The sequence below is a fragment of the Miscanthus floridulus genome, chromosome 12 (assembly GCF_019320115.1).
Source record: "Miscanthus floridulus cultivar M001 chromosome 12, ASM1932011v1, whole genome shotgun sequence".
Taxonomy (NCBI): Eukaryota; Viridiplantae; Streptophyta; class Magnoliopsida; order Poales; family Poaceae; genus Miscanthus; species Miscanthus floridulus.
In genome coordinates this window covers 56,943,290-56,962,467 of record NC_089591.1, presented here as the reverse complement: position 1 = coordinate 56,962,467, position 19,178 = coordinate 56,943,290, and the positions used below count along the sequence as shown (strand labels likewise).

Genomic DNA, 19,178 nt, shown 5'->3' with positions numbered 1-19,178 from the left:
GATACAACCCATTTAGGCATAGATACAGGTCCACTTCATCTCACGATGGTCTCGCTGAAAATCGAATAATTCCTCCATCTCAAAATAGAAGATTATTTTAGGTTGGACACAGGAATTAAAGGAGATGTAAAAATAAAGGTGTTATGCACGTAAAACAAGATGGAGAGAGAGATAGAGATGTACTGAAAAAATAAAAATGTGTATAGAAGAAGAGAAAGGGTGCATTGCAAAGTGAGAGTGTCAATACCCTGCTTCGTCCCTAAATAATCAATTTTTATAGAATCCGTGCAGTCAAAGTATATTAAGTTTGACTAACTTTGTAGGAAGAGTAACAACACTTTATGACATAAATGAGCATATTAGTAAAAATATATTCTATAGATATTTAATGATATTAATTTGATGTCATAAATTTTGATGATTTTTTAGAAATTCAAGTCCAAGTTTTAAAAAGTTTAACTTAAGAAAACTATAGAAATCTATTTACTTTAGGACGGAGGGGAGTACTAAGCATCGCACACTCGTCTAGAGACGACTGACCGCATGTCTATTCTAATTCTCTTCGCCTTGTCGGGTGTTCAGACGGCATCGTAGCCGCACAAGACGCCAACGCCGCATCGGCGCCGACGTCCAATTAGCAGATGCCCGGCACGCAACACTGGAGGCTATAGGGAGTACGGATCTGGAACTGGAAGCTCCAAACGTGGAAGCGAAAAACTCTAATATGATTCAGCCTAGCTAATTTACGAAACATAGGGATTTGCTAAATTTTAGGTCCTGGATTTTAGTTTTCTTTCGGTCCGGCGACGGTTATTGCAGTATATTTATACTAAAGCTGTAGTTTTATTTGTTGCAAATTTCTACAGACACAATCTTAATTTTCCGGTTCCAAAAATAAAAACCAGTGAGACAAAAACAAACAAACCTGACAAATCTGATATGTGTTGACACAAGACAATTTAAAAAATTGACAATCATTTTCTATAGTTAGACAAGGACAAAACATTTGATATGTTATAACAAATCACAAAAGTGACAATTTACTTGTAGTAATTGTAGTACAAGAGTGTTGTTAAAATCAACTTAAAAAATCACAATCTGAAATATAGGAAAAGTGCGAAACATATTACTTCTTATATATGACTATGAAACCTGTTATGGTTTATTGGTTATACTCTACTTGTTGTCCATTGGCCCTCTATATCCAATTCCTGGCTCTGCCCCTGCGTCACACCCCTTTTCAAACAAGCTAAACCTTCAACCTCTTTTGCATTCCTCCCATTAAAAATATCATTCCAAGCACAAACAATACCCATACATGCACGGTCTTGGATCACAATACCAATGCCCACGAGTAGTTACTTGACTACAAGCTCCATTGACATTCAATTTCACTTTACTCTCAAGGTTTTCATGCTTTTGGTGGTTGTCGGGCTTTGCTTTTTTTTTACTTTACAAGACGATATCCCACGCGTTGCTGCGGAGATTTTGTAGCGTTGTATATGTCTATGAAGGAAGAAACATTCTTTTGTTTTTTGTTCTTCATGATTTTAGCTCAAAATATTAATGGAAAACATGGCTCTTGAATCTAGATATATGCAATATGAGAATATATAAGGGCAGTTCCAACCATAAAATTATGTGGTAGTTCACATACTTGCTAATTAATGTAGGCACTAACCATAAATATTATACTTCTAATGGATAGTTTCTAAACAAAATGTAAAGGAACGTTAAGCGTCTTAGAGAATGGACAAACAAAGGAATAGAACAATTTAAATAAAAAAATCCCTAAACCCATGAGAATATAAAGTAGCGCCGCGTCTAGCGCGAGGCAGAGGAGCCTCTCTGCCGTGCGCCGCTTCAGCGACGGTGACCTCATCTCCACTCTCTGGAGCAAGGAGGCGATCGCGACAGGGTGGGGATCATGAGCTTGCAGGGGATTGGGGAATTTTCAAGAAGAGGACCAGCGAGAGCGAGAGGGAATTCAATTTTGAAGAAGCGATTTGGGGGAGAACTCAGTTCCTAATCTGAATTTATTTAATATAACCGTCTGCCCGGGCTAGGCTTGGGAGGCCTCAGCGGCGCCTAGGCCTGACCCCGCAGACTGCATAGGGGTCGCTTAAGGTCTGGTCTCACGATCATATAATCAAGGACATACAAGGGTGATAACTGGAAGACGTTTCGTGGGTTTATGGGCAAGGTCTGTGTGCTAGAACAGCTACGCTATGTGCTTGTTATCTGCTTGTTTTTGTGTCTGACGCTTTGGTGGGTGTATGGTTTCGCTCTGAACCCTAGGTGTTTGGGTCAATCAGCAGAGTATGGTAGCTATGGTAAACGGAACGTGGGTGCTTAAACCTCTGTAATTTTGTTGTGTTAAGTAATGAAATTTGGTGAAAAAAAAGATAGGGGAGAAAAAAATAACAATGGACTAATCAATATAAACGTTTTTCCCAAATGGTGTCATGGTCCAAAGTGGCAGCCGGTAAGAAGACAACACTTTGGCCCAAAACCTACTCCCAATCTTGATTTTACATAAGATTGAAAAAACTGCTCTCCGACAACTCTCTATCTTAACTAACAATCATTCCGCACTTGGGAAAATGATCTAGTCACGTAGAAATATCTGCGCGTGTACCGATCGGCCAATCTGGAGGTGAAAGGACGTAGAGAAGAATAAAGGGCAAGACATGATTCTGAATGGAAATGTACATGAGAAATAGAAAGTATAAAAGCAAATTATCGTGATTTGGGAATAGTCTAGGAATCCGGATGCAAAATTTTCTATATTTTAGGAGTGGTATTTTAGAAACTATTGGAAGCCCAACAAATATACTCTCAACTTTCTTAGCCACTTGGAAAACTCATTGATTTACCAATTGTTTTTGAGGTACTACTGGAAATGCTCTAAGAAAAAACACTCGGTCTGCGGGGGAAGACGCCACCAAGCATTATGGTTAAGGTAGGAGACCTCTCACGTAGGCCGAGAAAATCTCCGGCCCCATGCCACGGACATATAGAGCGGTGAGTGGGCCGGTCCTTGGACCTGTGGATGATTTTTTTTAGGGAGAATTATCTATTTGGCACCGAAACAAATCAGTCTTTCGTATTTGGCACTTAAAAATTTAAACTTCTTTGTTTGGCACCAAGTTAAAATTTTCTTCTCTAAATAGCACTACCGTCAATTTTTACCGTGCATATGTTAGTTGAATCGTTTGAGCTTGTCAGTTTTGTCTCCGTATGTGCAATATACCCTTCTACTCACGCATTCAGGATCCCGCGACCTTCTTCCCTGTACGGCCGAGCGCTCCCGCGACCTTCTTCCTCCCCAAACAAAAAAAAACTAATTCTAGATCGACAGAGCCCGCCTCTCCGGCAACGAGCGCAGCGAGCTGTCCGGTGGCGCGCTGCCATGGAGCAGGCCAACCCGCTCGCCCCCGTCTCCTTCACCGCCGTCGCGTCATGCGCGCCGCGAACCCTGCTCACCGGCCTCTCCGCGGGCGCCGTTGTCGTCGCGGGCCTCGCACGCTCCAGGCTCGCCCTGCCGGCATAGGTCGCCCGCACGCAGAAGGTCACCGGGAGGCTCGCGCACACTCTGCCTCCCCGGCATGGGACTGGCCATGGGTGGCCTCGCTCGCAGTGCGGGGCCGGTTTGCAGGAGCGCGGCGAGCACCTGGAGCACACGCAAGAGCATGGCCGAGCGAGCGCGAAGGCCTGTGCGCCCTCCCTGCGCGCACGCACGTAGGCGCGCTGCTGTGCTGTGCCGAATCGAACGCGCCGCCGAGCAATACGGTGAACACGTGATGTCATCTGGCCATTTTTCCTCATCAGAAAAATAAATCCAGAACACATCAGAAATACTAGTATGCATACCTGTGGACCTGAGCCATTTATCTCCTGATCTGCGGTCAAGATTAAAAGGCCTATATACATGTGGACCTGAGCCATTCCTCAGAAAAAATGAATCCATAATACATCAGAAATAAGGGCATTCATATCATTTTGCAAGCCACTTAACACCGTTGCTAGTGAAAATAGACGGTAATGCTATTTACGGAAGAAAATTTCAATTTGATGTTAGATAAAAAAAGGTTAAAATTTTTTAGTGCTAAATACGGAAGACTGATTTGTTTCAGTGCCAAATATATAATTCTCCCTTTTTTAACCTCCGCACAACGATTGCGCTCCCGTGGGGGATCGGACCCGGAGCGCCAGGGTGCTGCTAGAGCGCCTTGATCATCCGGTCTAGGTGCCGTTCGCGGAGATGCTCTAAGGAAAAAATACCTCATATTTCTTTTTACTCCGCAGAAGAAAAATAAGGTCACGTTTGGAAGGAAAATACTATTTTTAAGTATTGGATAAATACTACAATTTTGTAAAATACTATGGTTTTCAAAAGTTGTTGCATGTTTGGATATTACAAACCTTGTAATTTTTAAGGTTTCGTCAAAATTGTGGTATTTTGGAGTTTTAGAAAGTCCACCTGTGATCTCTTTTTTTTTAAATCACGGTTTTGTATATTTTGGCTTATCATGTATATAAAACCACCACAGTTTTCTAAAACTACATCTCGGCCCTAAACCTCATATTTTCGCCCGTAGCAGAAGCTCATTCAATTTCTCATGGGCCGCACTCGGGGCGGGGCATTGGGGGACAGAGTCCAGAGCTCAGACGGCCTTGCCGATCCACTTTGGCACTTTCTGTGCTCAGCCGAGAGCGGACTAAGGAACTTGACTGAGCAATTGCAGACCCCCAGTCAAGGCAATCGAGCATGACACGGTGACACCTGCCAGATTCTGGAGGCTTGCTTGTCAACCATAGGCTATAGTATTCAGTTCACGACCGCTTCCGGTAACGACCTGAGCAAGATTGTAAGCGACTTGACCCAGACGCTCCCATGCAGGAGCATCCAAATTTCCATCTGCAGTGATGAAACGCAGATTTGGGTTCCATCTTACGTTTTTGTACAACACGTTTTGATTGATTGAGTAGCAAAACTTGTCAAAAACCAATGGAGTATGTACGTCGGCACTGACTGACACGGCCGTTGAACTAATGGTCAGCGGTAGACGACGACCGGCGGCAGCCCGAAGCCGGAGTCCCGCAGGAAGGGTATGGCCTCCGGCTGCTCCTCGAGGTCCCGGTAGAACTCGTACTCGGCCTCGTAGTCGTGCAGGTCCAGCTCCCCCCGCTGCAGCGTGTGGTAGTGGTGCCGCGCGCCGGGTTCCTTGCCGAACCCGAACACGGACACCCGCCCGCACACGCCCGCCGCGGTCACCACGGCCTGCATCCCCGAGGAGTAGTGGAACATGCCCACCTCGTGCCGCGTGCCCCACTCCTCCGCTGGCCGCCCCGTCTCGCGGACGAACCGGCGCAGCGAGTAGTACTTGACGAGGCGCGCGCACAGCGCGTCCAGCCGCGGGTCCGTCACGATCACCGGCGCTTTGGCGGCGTCGGCGCTGCACACCGCGTGCTCCACGAAGCGCGCGGCGTTGCACATGTAGGTGAGGATGGGCACGCCGTCGCCGTAGGCACGGCGGCAGTACCGGCAGCCGGCGCTGGCCAGGCGCGGCGTGCCCGCGCACCCGCTCAGTCTCAGCACGTTGCCGTTGAGGAACGCAAGGCCGGTCCTGGCGCCGACGTGGCGCGCGAGCGCGAGCCTGCCCTCGCCGCCGCCCGCGGGCGCGTTGTTGAGCCGGATCACCAGGTCGTGGCTGTCGATGAGCGCGCCGTGCTCCCGCGCCAGCAGGATGCCGCTGTTGCCGACCACGGCGCACGACGCGTACGGCCGCACGTCCACGTCGTCGTCGTGCTCGTGCCTCTCCCCGCCGCCGGCGGCGTACCGGTCGATGGGACGCTTGATGAGGTCCAGGAGCTCGGCCATCACGTGGGGATCGAACCGCTGCCTACCGAGCCAGTCGCGGAGGCCGCGCACCGCGGCGTCCCGGCGCTCCGGGGGAGCCCTCGCCCACGTCAGGTTCCGCTCCAGCAGCGTCTCGCCGGCCCGCAGCACCGCCGACGCGGCCGGGTCCACGGCCGCCAGCTCCGCGAGCTTGGCGTCGACGACGACGTAGCTTCTTCCCGCGTCGTCGTCGTCGTCGGCGGCGCGGTGGCTGGTGGAAGCCTGCTGCGCGTGATGGCGCAGGGAGCACCGGAACGTGAGGAGCAGGAAGACGGCGATCAGCAGCGGGAGCACGACCGACGGGTGGCTCCACTGCCTCTTCATCTTGGAATAAGTACGTGCCCGGCAAGCAAGCTAGTTAAGCTTCCACGTTTGCGTGTGGGCGCTTTTTATTTGTTCGGAGTTGGCTCGGCAGGCACACATCCAATGAAGCCGATCGTCGCTTTCATGTGGCCCACGATTCGTCAAGATTGGAAAGACGGCGTTCCAATCAAGCCCTGCGCACGTCCGTCCGCTCTTGCGCTGCTTCCAGCTTTTGCTTCTTCTCCCAGCTCAGCTCAACGCCGCGGATGGCTTGGCGCGAACGCCATGGACGACGGACGACGGAGATCGTCGTACCACCTCGATAGTGTTGCTTAGACCAAAACCGATGCGGTGATAGGGCTAGCGAAGGTTCCAAACGCCGCCTCCCCTGGACGCCCGTGTTTTTTTCGGTCGTGATCAACTACTCTACTAGGTATGACGCTCTCATTGCAACAGGTGCGTACGAAATCACAGCACCGGCTCTTCTCCAAGGCTCCCGGTGCTATGTGGACGCTTCCACCGCGCCGGACCATCCAAATTTGCAATCCAGGTTGGCAAGACTTGCTGTTTTCATCCTTAATCTCCTGGAGCAACCAGCACAGGCGATTTACAGCAAGGCCAAACTTGATGCATGCACTTCGGTGCTCATGGCTGAGGCTGCTAGCCTGGCTCTTGCTTCAGCTATCATCGACAGGCTCAACCTCACAGGCGTCAACTACTTGTCCGACTGTGAACTGGTTTACTTCCTCAACAGCGATGATCTCTCCAACCCTCCGGACTGGAGAATCAAGTATTTCACTCAAACCTTCTCCAACCATTCAAGAAGCAGGTCATCCAGGGTTTACAAGATACACAGGCGGCTCAACACCATAGCTGATGCTCTAGCACGACAGGCTGCAAAAGACTCTACCATCCACAACCACAACTTAGAGTTCTCCTGCTCCTTTGAGCACCATGTCTTTCAATGCAATTTGCCACAAGCTCTACAAGATGTAGGCTTGGACGATGTAACAATCACTGCAGCGCGTTGCTGCTAAATATAAAGTTGTTTGTTGTAAAAAAAACTACAACTAGTGTGTGGCTGGCTATGTGGGGAAGGCCATTAATCATTACCCAAAAAAAAAAAAAAAAAGAGTCTGGGGAGGGTCGGCATCAGCACGGTGGAAGGTGATGGATGGAATCCTGCAACTTCGTCGTTGCCGGCACGTCGGGTGGAAAGGATATCGGCGGTCTAATACGAACTGCGGATTGAGACATTCCCCCGCTTCAGTGCAGTACCGATCCATCTCACCATTTTTGGGTTTTTTTAAGAGAATCTTACACTTTCATGTTGGAGCTCTAGAATCTTTGGATCCGATCCTGAGAATTTTATTGCCATTTCTGTATCCTAGGAACTTTATCCATCAGGGGTATTACATGTATTTCATACACATCTTAAAGTTTCATAGCTGTTCTAACCAAACGACTTTTAGTTTTTCTCACAACTCTTAGTTCACAATAGCTTTTTCCACAGTCCATAACTCATAGCAGCTTTTTCAGAAACCATATAGCTCAACCAAACAGGACATAAACTTATCCAATGATACATCGCATGTACATATTACCCATGTCGGCACGTGCTGATGTGAATATTATTAATCTGTAGGAGCCACATGTCATCCACACCGTGTTTCTCTTCTCTCCTTGCCTGTTCTCTCTCTAGCTTTCGATGGCGCTTGGTGATGCTTCCTCGCCGTCGACCATGGCCAGGGATGTGGGGGGCCAGTGCGGGTAGAGGCGAATGGTGGGATGTGACTTTATTGTTGATGACATGTGGACCTAATCGTTGTTTATACTAGCCTTAGCTTGGCACGTAGGTAGCAAGGTGCTGACATAGTGACATATGGGTCATACGTACGGACATGTAGTCCGTAGTCACCATTTGATAAGTTTAATGACATATAGAAATACGTTTTTAAGGTCCGGGGCCTAATGACATACCATAAAAAGTGCATATATTTAACTCTATTATAAGGACTTGTTTGGATACGCATGTATTCATTTCAATCCACATGTGTTGAAGTGGATTGGAGTGGAATTAAACTAAGTTTCATTCCAATCCACTCTAACCCATGTGGATTGAAGTAGATACACATACATCAAACAAGGCCTTAAGCACACGACGGGTAGTGTCTGATGTCACAAGCACCTTTTGTCTATGTATTGGATGGTGAGGTTTAGGCATTTAGCCTGTGAGGGCGCCAACCTTGTGGTGCCGTTCTGCCATTCATGTTGGCCAACCCCCCTCGTCATAGCAAAAATCATAAAAAAAAAACTAAAATAACATGTTGACTGTGGATAAGTGGACTCGAGTTAGGAGCTCCTCCAATCTCCGTTTCGCATCCAGGTCGTCACTGACTCACTGTTACTCCAGAGATTGTGCATGGGCCGGAGAAAATTTCCTAGCCTGCCGATCGAGGAAGATGTGTGGAGCAAGTAATTCCACGCGGAAGGCCGGCCGCCGCCGCCGCATCATGGCTGACAGCGTTGTCGTCTCTGTCCCCGTCTGCTTTTTAGCGATTATTTCAGTTCACAAGAAAGAATTTTTGATAGCATCAAGGCAGACAGTGCGAAAGAGTTGTTCCTTTCTTTACGGATGCATAGGCTTCTCCTCTAGCAGACTAGCACCTAGATCACTCAGCTCCCAAAGCGAGCCGGCGTGTATGGATATAAATCTGAAACCACGAGAAAATAGCTTGGATGAAAGAGCATGATTTTCTCAGATGGCTAAGGGTCAGGGCAACCGAGGAATGTAGCTGGAAAAGAAAACTACTGAAGCAGGACTGCTGGAAAAGAGAGCCAGAACGCATTGACGGAGAACTCTGTGTCTCGCATCGTCGTTGCCCTTCTCCATAGCCAAGGGAGGCACATGTGCAATGGCGTCAAATTTGATTAATATTTGGTTTAGCTGTGATTTGAGTTTTCATTGTTAGTTAATGATAGACTTCATGAGGTCGTACTTTCTATTCCTACGAGACTATGAGCAGGGGCGAAGTCATGATTTAAACATAGAACCTTTTTTGTTGCGAACAAACATAGAACCTGTCTAGTGTCAACAAACTCAGGATACCCGCCGCCCCCCCCCCCCCCCCCCCCCCCCCCCCCCCCCCCCTCCCCTCTTCTTTATTTCAAAGGAGAGAGTTATAACGATCACGCAAGAAACAAGTTATATTCTTCTGTAATCAACGACTTTATGAATTGAGGAACCTGCATGTGGCACACCGCCGGGTGTGGTATACGTTTCGCCAGCTACACAGTTTATGAGCGATTTCATTTTGCTCTCTCCTCACGGACTAAATCTCACCTCTGGAAGCTCCCTATACACATGTTTTCATATCACATACAATAAAACTTAGCTACAATTTATGCACAATCGAACTACAAACAACTAGAATAACTATGGAATAGTCAGATTCGATATTTATTTTACCTCGCGTCCATTCAGCTGCCAGTTGCATCCCTTTCAAAGAAGCTAAAGTTTCAACCTCTTATGCATTCATCCCATCAAAAATAGCTTACCAAGCACAAACAATAGTCATACCTGCAGTGTCTCAGATCACAATACCAATGCTCGCATAGTCAGTTACTTGGCTAAAAGCTCTATCGACATTCACTTTCACTTAGCCCTGCGCTCAAAGTTTCCATCCTTCTGGTGGTCGTCAGGCTTTGCTTTTTTCTTTGTCATGCCCGCTTAGTTCAAATTCTGAAAGGATAGCTTGCTTGCCTTTCAGGTCCTCCTTCACTGTCTAATGCCAGCTAAATAGCAAAGAATAAACATAATTCAATAGGAAATTAACAAATGCAGACACATGTTTAAGTTTAGCACCATGGACCAACTCATTTCTCAAAAGCCAAGTCCTCATAGCATGATAGCAGTCAACTCCGCCATTTCCTTGCTACCATGGCTCTGGAGTAGAAGTTAACCAATCTGGTCCAATACAAAAGAACTGCTCCTCATTTGGCAATGCCCAATGCTTCTTTACGGAAGTGCACATGCCCAGCGCCACACATCACGATCCACAAACTGAACGGTGCCATCTGCGCGGAAGCCTAAAAATCCGAATTATTTGGATCTATATGTCCACTAGAACTTGTAATATGGATATCTATATTCATTCCTAATATAGAATACTAAGTTTAATCTTATGACAATTGATGATGTAATTGGAGCTAAAATGGAACATCTGCATTCATGCTACGCCTCCCTATCAAAGTTTGAAAATATTTGGATCTCATTAACTAATTTGATGCCATATCTTTGTGTTTTTTCTATAAATTCGATTAAACTTAAAATTTTTGACTGAAGGTAACTCTAAAAATTGACTTATTTAGGAACATATATAGTAATAAACTAGTACGAACCTTGGAAACTTATGCCTAACAGTGATTAATTTGTCCCATAAACGGAAGTGTTTTTCTACAAAGATTTTATTTGCTTCACTTTGACTTTATTTTAACAGTGGCCTCATCACTATGGCTACGCAAACCTTCATGCACTCACAATCATGTATTCGAAAGAATTATATGGCCAATCTCAATGAGGGTTTCATAGAGTTTTATGAGCATTAAATACGCTGACATGTCACTGTATTGATGAAGAGAGAGATTACGAAGGTTTCATGGAAGTAGAGAGAGTTTCATGAGGATAAAACTCTTCTGCACTGTTTCTAAAATATAGGTGTGTTGAAAACTGGGCTATGAAACCCCCACTGAGACTGGCCTAAGGACGGGTTTACTGTGGTACTTCACATCATTCCCAACGAATCCTTCAGAGCTGTACAGCTGACGTCGATGCCAGACGGTGCTGCTCAAAGTCGACCTCGCCAAGGCCTTCGATTCATTGGCCTGGCCGTTCCTGCTAGAGGTCCTAGAGCACGCCAGCTTCCCGATTAGATGGTGGGACTGGATTTCGACAATGTTAAGTACCACAAGCACCAAAGTATTGGTCAATGGACGCCCCGGGAACCGCATCTGCCATGCCCGCGGACTGCGGCAGGGCGACCCGATGTTGCCACTTTTGTTCATGATCGTCATGGAGGTACTGAACGCGCTCATCGCCGAGGCCGACCGCCGGGCGGTGTTCACTCCATTACCGGATACAATTAAGCACCGGGCTTCCATGTACCCCGACGACCTCGTCATCTTCTTGTCACCGAATGTGCAAGACTTCACCAATATCCGATGGATAGTGGAGTGTTAGGTTGATCTCCACCAAGTTGACTCAATGGTCAATTTGGGCATTTGATCCGTGCCCTGATCGGGGGCGCCCAACCCAATTATGGTTGGTGAGCCCCCGTCACGCAGTGCTATAAAGAGGAAGGTCGGGGCCAGGGCGCTGAGTACGAGGTTCACTGTAGCCGCCACAAACCCCACCTGCATTCCTAACCCTAATCTGATCTAAGAGGGCAGCGTTGAAGCGACCGGAAGCTCCACCGCCGTCTTCATCGCCGCCTCTGCGCCACCACTGCACTGCGACCGACCTCAACACCGTAACCGTGACACCACCGACCCAGACTGCATCACCTTCGCCATGGCTACGTTGAGCTCTTCCTCCAAGCCCGCTGATGGTTGGTGACATCTCACCATACAGAATTGGAAAAGGGATGATGCAAGAGCAACGGAAGGTGACTTAGCAACATCAGCCATTTCCTATAGAAAGGAAGGATCAGATCTATCTACTCGGCAATTCATCCGGTGACTTCACGGTCGCCAAAGAAGCCCCAAGAAGCACCAAACATTTCCGATGAGATCCATGGAGCTATTCTGAGATAGCAAGCACTAGCTCCCAGTGCGACTTCATAAAAGGCAATCAAAGATAAGGTCGAAGAAAATGAAAGGCTAGATTTTTAGGAGAACGGTTAGGAAAGCCAGTTCTGGCAGGTTGTGGACAACCTCCAGCGGAAGTACGAACATGCGGACCGCGACGAGCCCGATACCCCAATCCCGATGACCCCCCCTCTTGTCGAGGATCAAAAAGGGGTGAGGGAAGCAGGAACCTCAGAAGGCTTGCCCGAGTCAAAGAAACAAAAAAGAGGGGAGGGCTCTTCTGAGGATGAAGATTCGGGGGCAGGGGGGACCCCTTAGTACCTGGGGAATCTTCTCTTCTTTTAGATCTATCGGTTCTAGGTCCAATGTCTACGGTTTTGTTCACCAATAAGGAAGTTTTACCCACTGATCCACTCTTAGGAGATCCTACTATTTTAACATTGGTATCAGTTGAGCCTTAACTAGTGTGTAGATCTAGATTGGGGTAGAAAGTAGAAGGAGATGATTCGATTTGTGATTTCGATCAAAACCCTAACCCTAACCCTAGAAAGAAGGATGGAGAGCACAGGGGCCTACCTGGGCTCACCTGTTGCTGTCGCCACCGCCGATGTCGCGCAGGACGTAGCACCCGAGCCCTGTCCAGGGAGGCCACACCACCGCGTGGCCCCGCCTCAAGCTCAGCGGTCAAGGTTGTCGCCACAAGGCCGCTCGACGGTGGCGCTCTCAGCCATGGGCAAGCACGTGTGCCGGCGAGGGGCCCCACAGTGACCCTGTATCTTCTTTCCTCCGTCCATCACTGCACGGCCGTCGCTCCATTGTCTTCGGGCGCTGCAGTGAAGAGAAAGAAAGGGGAGGAAGGGAATGGACTTAGGGTTTCAGGGGGAGGCGACTTGCGCCGTTTTGTTCGGCCGATGTGCGCGGAGCGCCGTCGGATCGACATCAACGGCTATGATTGGCCGGGCCCTTTCCTACCCAGGCGGGCGAACGGAATCTCGGCCTAGGCCCACGTTGGGGCCTGGGCCACCAGTACGCGCTGTACTTGAGTGGGCCACGGGCTCCTTTAGCCATTGGATTGAATAAATAAAGAAGAAATGAAGTTTAAGTTTTATAATTTTCAGATGCTTTTCCTTTATTTATTTGATGAATTTTAGACAAATTTTGAAGTTTAAATCTCTAGTAAAATTTGCACAAACGTGATGAATTTTTTAGAAAGTAGATGAGTTAAAGGAAATGCTTCTGAACAAGAAGGATATTTTATTTTTTCTCGTTTCCACTGCTATGATTATGTTTATCCTCTAATTAAATTGAAACCAACGGGAAAATTTTAATTGGAGGAGTAGTCATATTTGTTTAAATTAAATTTTGGTATTGTTACTTTTCTTACTAACGTTGATAATAGCAATGTTATAATCTTTTATTCATGAGTTTTTCTATGCATTAGTTCTATTTCTGCCCAACGGTGATGTAGAATTAACGTAGAAGTATATTGTATGTTTTAATTTTGACCGACGTTAAATTATGGCATGCAATTATTATGTCAGCTGTTTCTCACTTTCTCTAACGTTGTTTCAGGCTACAACCCAATGACGTTTATCTCGTTCATTCCGCCTCTCAATGGAAGCAACTATAACGTATGACGAGAGAAGCTTGAGATAGCACTTGCGTTGTCTAACAATGATCTAGCACTTATCTCTCCATGTCCCACTGAGCCAGTGGACCCGATGAGGGAGGCAAATGAGACTGATGTAGCTTTCACTACTCGACAGTGTGACCATGCAGAAGTAAGAATGAAGTACGACCTTGATCGTGCGAAGTGGGATAGTTCAAACCGTAAGTGTTTGATGATGATTAAGGGCTCCGTTGAGGATCCAATAAGGGGTTCAATCCTAGAATGTACCACCGCTACTGAGTATCTCAAGAAGGTGGAGAGTCAGTTCACTGGCTCTTCAAAGGCTTATGCAAGCACTCTTATTAAGAAGTTAGTCAATGAGAAATACTCTGGTGGAGGGATTAGAGAGCACATATTGAAGATGAGCAACACGACATCCAAGCTCAAGCCAATGGACTTGGGGCTCAAGGATGAGTTCCTAATTCATTTGGTTTTTGCATCTTTGCCCAAAGAGTATGAGACTTTTGTTGTTAATTACAACTTACAGCTAGATAAGTGGGACATTGAGAAGCTCATTGAAAGGTCCTTGTTTGGTTTTGGTAATTGAGTGACAACCTTAAGTGGACTAATATGTGTTACACAGATGATTAGTCCATAGGTACTTATGTGAGCAACTCATGCCATGACGTTCAAGATGGCTTGGATTTGTTGCAAGGCTCACACATGTGATGAAGGAGCTCATTGTATATGAGACATGATGTTGAGTCATGTGACTAAGGTGGAGAAGATCAAGACAAGACTTGACTTGATGGACTGGTTGCAAGCGTAAAGGGCACGCTGGAGGCTTTGGAGTGATGGACCGTATGGCGGTGAAGCTTGAGCAAGACTTGGCGCCGATGGACGAAGGCAATGGTGAAAAGCAAGTGAGGTCAAGATCGATGAACCAATACAGTTACGTGATGATATGAAGTGGATCATTTCATTTGGTGATTGGTTGGTGCATGTGTTGCATCAACGATGGAGGAGATGGAATGGAATGCGCAAGGCAAAGGTAATTTGTAGGGCATTTTATTTCACTGGTCAAAGGTTTTGTAGAGAAGTGCATGACTGGGTTTAGGATAGATGACCATACTATTAAGAGGAGCAAACTTGTTTGTATATTGGTCATCTAGTGCCATTTGAGTGACCTAACTTTGCATACATGTTAGGATCGAGTGGCGTTGAGAAAAGAGTGCTAATCCTTTAGAAAAATGATTGTGAAAAGCTAACACACGAGCACAAGGTGGTGATCACTGGGTGGTGTTAGCAGATTTGCAAAGAAGTCGAAAGGTGAAGAAAGGAGGTGGAACCGGGCTTGGGGTGCTGCCCTAGGGGCACCACCACCCCCTGTCCGGTGCACCGTGACCGGTTGGTCGAGGCCAAGAGCAGGGGTTGGAGCTAGCACCATCGTACCTTGTCCGGTGGCACCGCCACCCCTAGGGTGGTGCCCACCTGGACTTGGTTTCGAGCAGCAGCAGAAGGCCTATCACCGGACATGATGGTGTACACCACCATGTGTAGGGCGGTGCACCGCCAAGTGTTGTCCGATGGCACCGCCACTTTTTTCCCAAGGGTGGTGAGTTCGGTGCTGAGGCGAGGGGGTCACCGCCATGGTGACGGCGGTGCACCACACTATTTTTCTAGAGAGAAGGGTTTTTAGGGTGTTGGGTGGGGTGGCACCGCCACCCCTGTCCAGTGCCCATGACCACTCAACCTAGCCGTTATGTGACCATTGAAGGGGCACTGCCACCCCTAGGGTCGTGCCACCACCACCATGTTTGGTGCCCTCATGGAAAAGGGATCTTTGCTTCAACGACTCTATTTAGCTTGAGGGCTATAAATAGAGGTGGAGCTCAGGCATTTGGCTGGTTGAGCATTCTTGGGGAGTGCTTGGGAGCCCTCTAACTCACTTATGCTTGATAGTGATCATCCGATTGAGTGAGTGAGCGATTCTAGTGCGATTGCATCATGAGATTACATCGAGTGGCACTAGGTGATCGTGTTGCAAGCCAATGGTGCTTGTTACTCTTAGAGGTTGCCACCTCCTAGACGACTTGGTGCCTTGTGACTCTGTTGAAGCACGAGAACATTATGCGGTGCTCTAGGGGAGGATTTGTGAGTGGGATTGTGCTCACCCTATGGGGATCACGAAGAGAAACTCTAGTTGAGCGTGTCATTGAGCTACCCTCACTTTTGGGGTAGGTTTTTGCGGTGCCCGACGTGCGAGCTTGGCAGGTGATGACAATTAGCCACCAAACCACCAAGTGAGCGGTCAACACAATGGGGATGTAGCTTGGTGGCAACTAAGTGAACCTTGGGAGAAAATCACTGTGTCAACATTGTCTTCATCATCTTCTCGGTGGTTTGCATTCCGCGCAACACAAGCTTGTATTACTTTCATTTACATTGTGCCATTGTAGTTGATCTTGTGACTAGTTTAGCTTTAGTAGCTTGCTAGTTACCTTCTTGCTTGTGTAGCATAGAAGTAGGTCCCTTGTGTGGCAAATTTGGTTTTAGTAACCTTATTAGTCACATTGCTTAGTTTGTGCAGCTAAGTAATTTGTGCTCTCTAATTTGGCATTAGTTGCCTTGTTGTTGAGCATTGCTAGTGAGCTTAGGAGCTCTGTGCTTTTGCTTACTAGTTCTGTAGGAGCTCCCCCGAGCTTGAAGTACTAGTGGCATAGGATTGTGTGACCTTGCTCCTAGAATTGGTTAGGTGTGCTCTAGCTAGCCCAACACCTTAGTTGCTTGTTTAGAATCTTTTCAAGGTGCTTGATAACTTAGATAGAGGGGTGTAGTCTTGGCTAGACCAATATTTTTAATTCCGCATTTGTTATTGTAAGGAAAATGGACCCTTGGCCCATTTACTTTGGATTTTTGGTGTTTGATGATCAACACAACCAAATTGGACTAATGAATTTGCAAGTGTTTGTTTTGTAGTTCAATAGGGTGCAAGACGTAACTTGGACGAAGGCGATGTGATGATCTGATGATCAACACCTCAAGCAAAACCTTAGGAGCACAAGAGAAGACCCAAGAGATCAAGCAAAGTCCAAGCATGAAGATTGGAACCAAGCCGTATGCAAGATCATGAAGAAATGAGCTCACCATGGTGACCAGATGCTGGACAAGCAATCGGACGCTGCGACTGGACGCTGGGCAAGTGGCTCAGTAGACAGGCGACCGGACACTGGACCGGACACTGGCAGCAACTAACCAGATGTATGACAACAGCGTTCAATCGAGTACAGTAAGGTTCTAGAGCGGCAAATCTACGACCGGACACATCCGGTGGCAGGCGACCGGACGCTGGCCAGCGTCTGATCAGTATATTGCCAGCTCAACAGTCGGGACGACCGGACATGTCCGATCAGGATGATTCAGCGCCCAGTCAGTAGCAGTTTCATGGGAATTTGACCCCAACGGCTACTTTCTTAGTGGGGCTTATAAATACAACCCCCAACCGGCCATTTGATGAGAGTGGAGCTGAGGAAACATACCAAGGGTATTGATACACCATTTTAGTGATCTCCACTTGCATAGTGCTTAGTGTTTCATCAGGTGATTAGCGTAGGTGCTTTGCGAAGTGCTTAGGTTGATTAGACCACCGCTTATGCGCTTGCTCTAGGTTTAGGCCTAGTGTTTAGTGAGGTTTACATACCTCTTACCATCCGGTGCTTGCGAGCACCATTGTTGTACATTGGAGGGGCTTGAAGTCTTGCAAGATCACACCAACCATGTTTGTGGTGTGGCCACCACCGTGTATTGGAGGGAACAAGGCCCGCGGCGTTTTGGCTGGAAGCTTGATAGTGAAGACGGTGGGGAGCATCCGGGAGAGGCTTGCCAGAAGGCACGTCAGAGACCCACTTGCGCGTGGGGAAGGCCCGAGGCTATCTACGGAGTTACCCGACTGAGAGCTTGGCCCTTGCGAGGGATTCCTTGCGAGGGGCTCCAACGAGGACTAGGGGGAAGCTTACATGCTTCTCGATACCGTGGTAAAAATACCAGAGTCGTCGACGGGAGTTTGCATATCTCTACCTTGCTCTTTAGCTTCTGTATTTACATTGATTACTTTACTACATTTGTGGTAGAGATAGCAACACACTAGCAAAACCGTAGTTGCACATTTAGATAGTTTATCTTTTGCATAGGTTTTGCTAAGGTTAGAAAAAGAGGCCATAGTTTAGAGTTATAATTTTTAAGTTGCCTAATTCACCCCCCCCCCTCTTAGGTGTCACGGTCCCTTCAATTGGTATTAGAGCCGGTTGGCTCAATTTGGACCTTTGGCTTAACCGCCGTTGAGCCGACCCTATTTAGAGTGGTTGGGATGGATACCGCTAGGCCTCTGCACTTTGACGGCACTAACTTCCCATACTATAAAGTTAGAATGGCTTGTCACCTTGAGGCGGTTGATTTGGGTGTATGGAGAGTCACTCGTGATGGGATGAAACCCATCAAGAATCCCGAAAACCCCACAAAGAGTGATAAAAAAGAAATGCACTTCAATGCTAGAGCTAAAAATTGCTTGTTTGAATCACTTAGTATGGATGTTTTTAACCAAGTATTCACTTTAAATATGGCACATGAAATTTGGTTAAAACTCCAAGAGCTCCATGATGGCACAAGCAATGTCCATGAGCAAAAACATTGTCTAGCAAAGCAAAACTATGATTCCTTTACTATGAATGATGATGATCTTGTTCGTGATATGTATTCTCGTTTGAATCTAATTATCAATGAGCTCCATTCTATAGGATTATTAAAGCTAGATGATGCGGACATCATGAGGAAGATCATCTCTGTACTACCACAAAAGAAATATGCAAGCATCATCACCATCCTTCAGAACATGGAGGACTTGAGCAACATGACCCCGGGCATAGTCATTGGCAAGTTAGTGGCATTTGAAATGTCATGTAAGATGGGTCAAGAAGAAGCCTCTTCATCAAGCAAAGGCAAGACTCTCACATGTAGCGAGAAAAAGAAGATGAAGGGCAAGCAAGTTGAGACAAGCTCAGGCTCAAGCTCCTCAAGTGAAGATGAAGAAGAAGATGACGACGATGATGATGATGATGACGATTCAAGTGATGATGATCAATCTTCCTCCTCCACCTCCGACCTTGATGAAGAATCAATCAAACTTATCAACAAGGTGGAGAAGATGATCCAAAGGCTAAATGTCAAGGGTGTGCCCATCCAAATCCAAGATTTCATTTTCACAAATCAAAGAAATGAGCAAAGAAAGAGAGGATGCTATGGATGCGGCGAGTTGGGGCACTTTGTGGAAGTTTGTCCAAACAAGCCCACACCCAAGACAAAGAAGAAGGCGTGCAAGAATCAAGCTCTCACGTCAATAAGGTCATGGGATGATTCTTCAAGTGAAGAAGAACCCCATCACAAGAGGCGAGGCCACAAGCACTCATCATCAAGCTCTTCTCGTGTGTGCCTTATGGCATGAGGTAACGAAAGCTCTTCCTCTAGTGAGAGTGATAGTGATGATGATATGCCTTCTTATCATAA

The 19,178-nt window shown here is 47.1% G+C and overlaps 1 protein-coding gene across 1 annotated transcript; it reads right to left on the bottom strand.

Annotated features, from left to right (window-relative positions):
- Positions 1 to 5,005: 5,005 nt before the first annotated feature.
- Positions 5,006 to 6,226, bottom strand: LOC136495230 (sialyltransferase-like protein 3). Its single transcript, XM_066491213.1, has one exon. It carries the CDS (start codon positions 6,224 to 6,226, stop codon positions 5,060 to 5,062), a length of 1,167 nt encoding a protein of 388 aa, XP_066347310.1. The 3' UTR covers positions 5,006 to 5,059.
- Positions 6,227 to 19,178: the final 12,952 nt, after the last annotated feature.

Bases quoted from the DNA above. Each gene is read 5' to 3' on its own strand.
- LOC136495230 (XM_066491213.1), bottom strand. From the start codon at position 6,226: ATGAAGAGGCAGTGGAGCCACCCGTCGGTCGTGCTCCCGCTGCTGATC.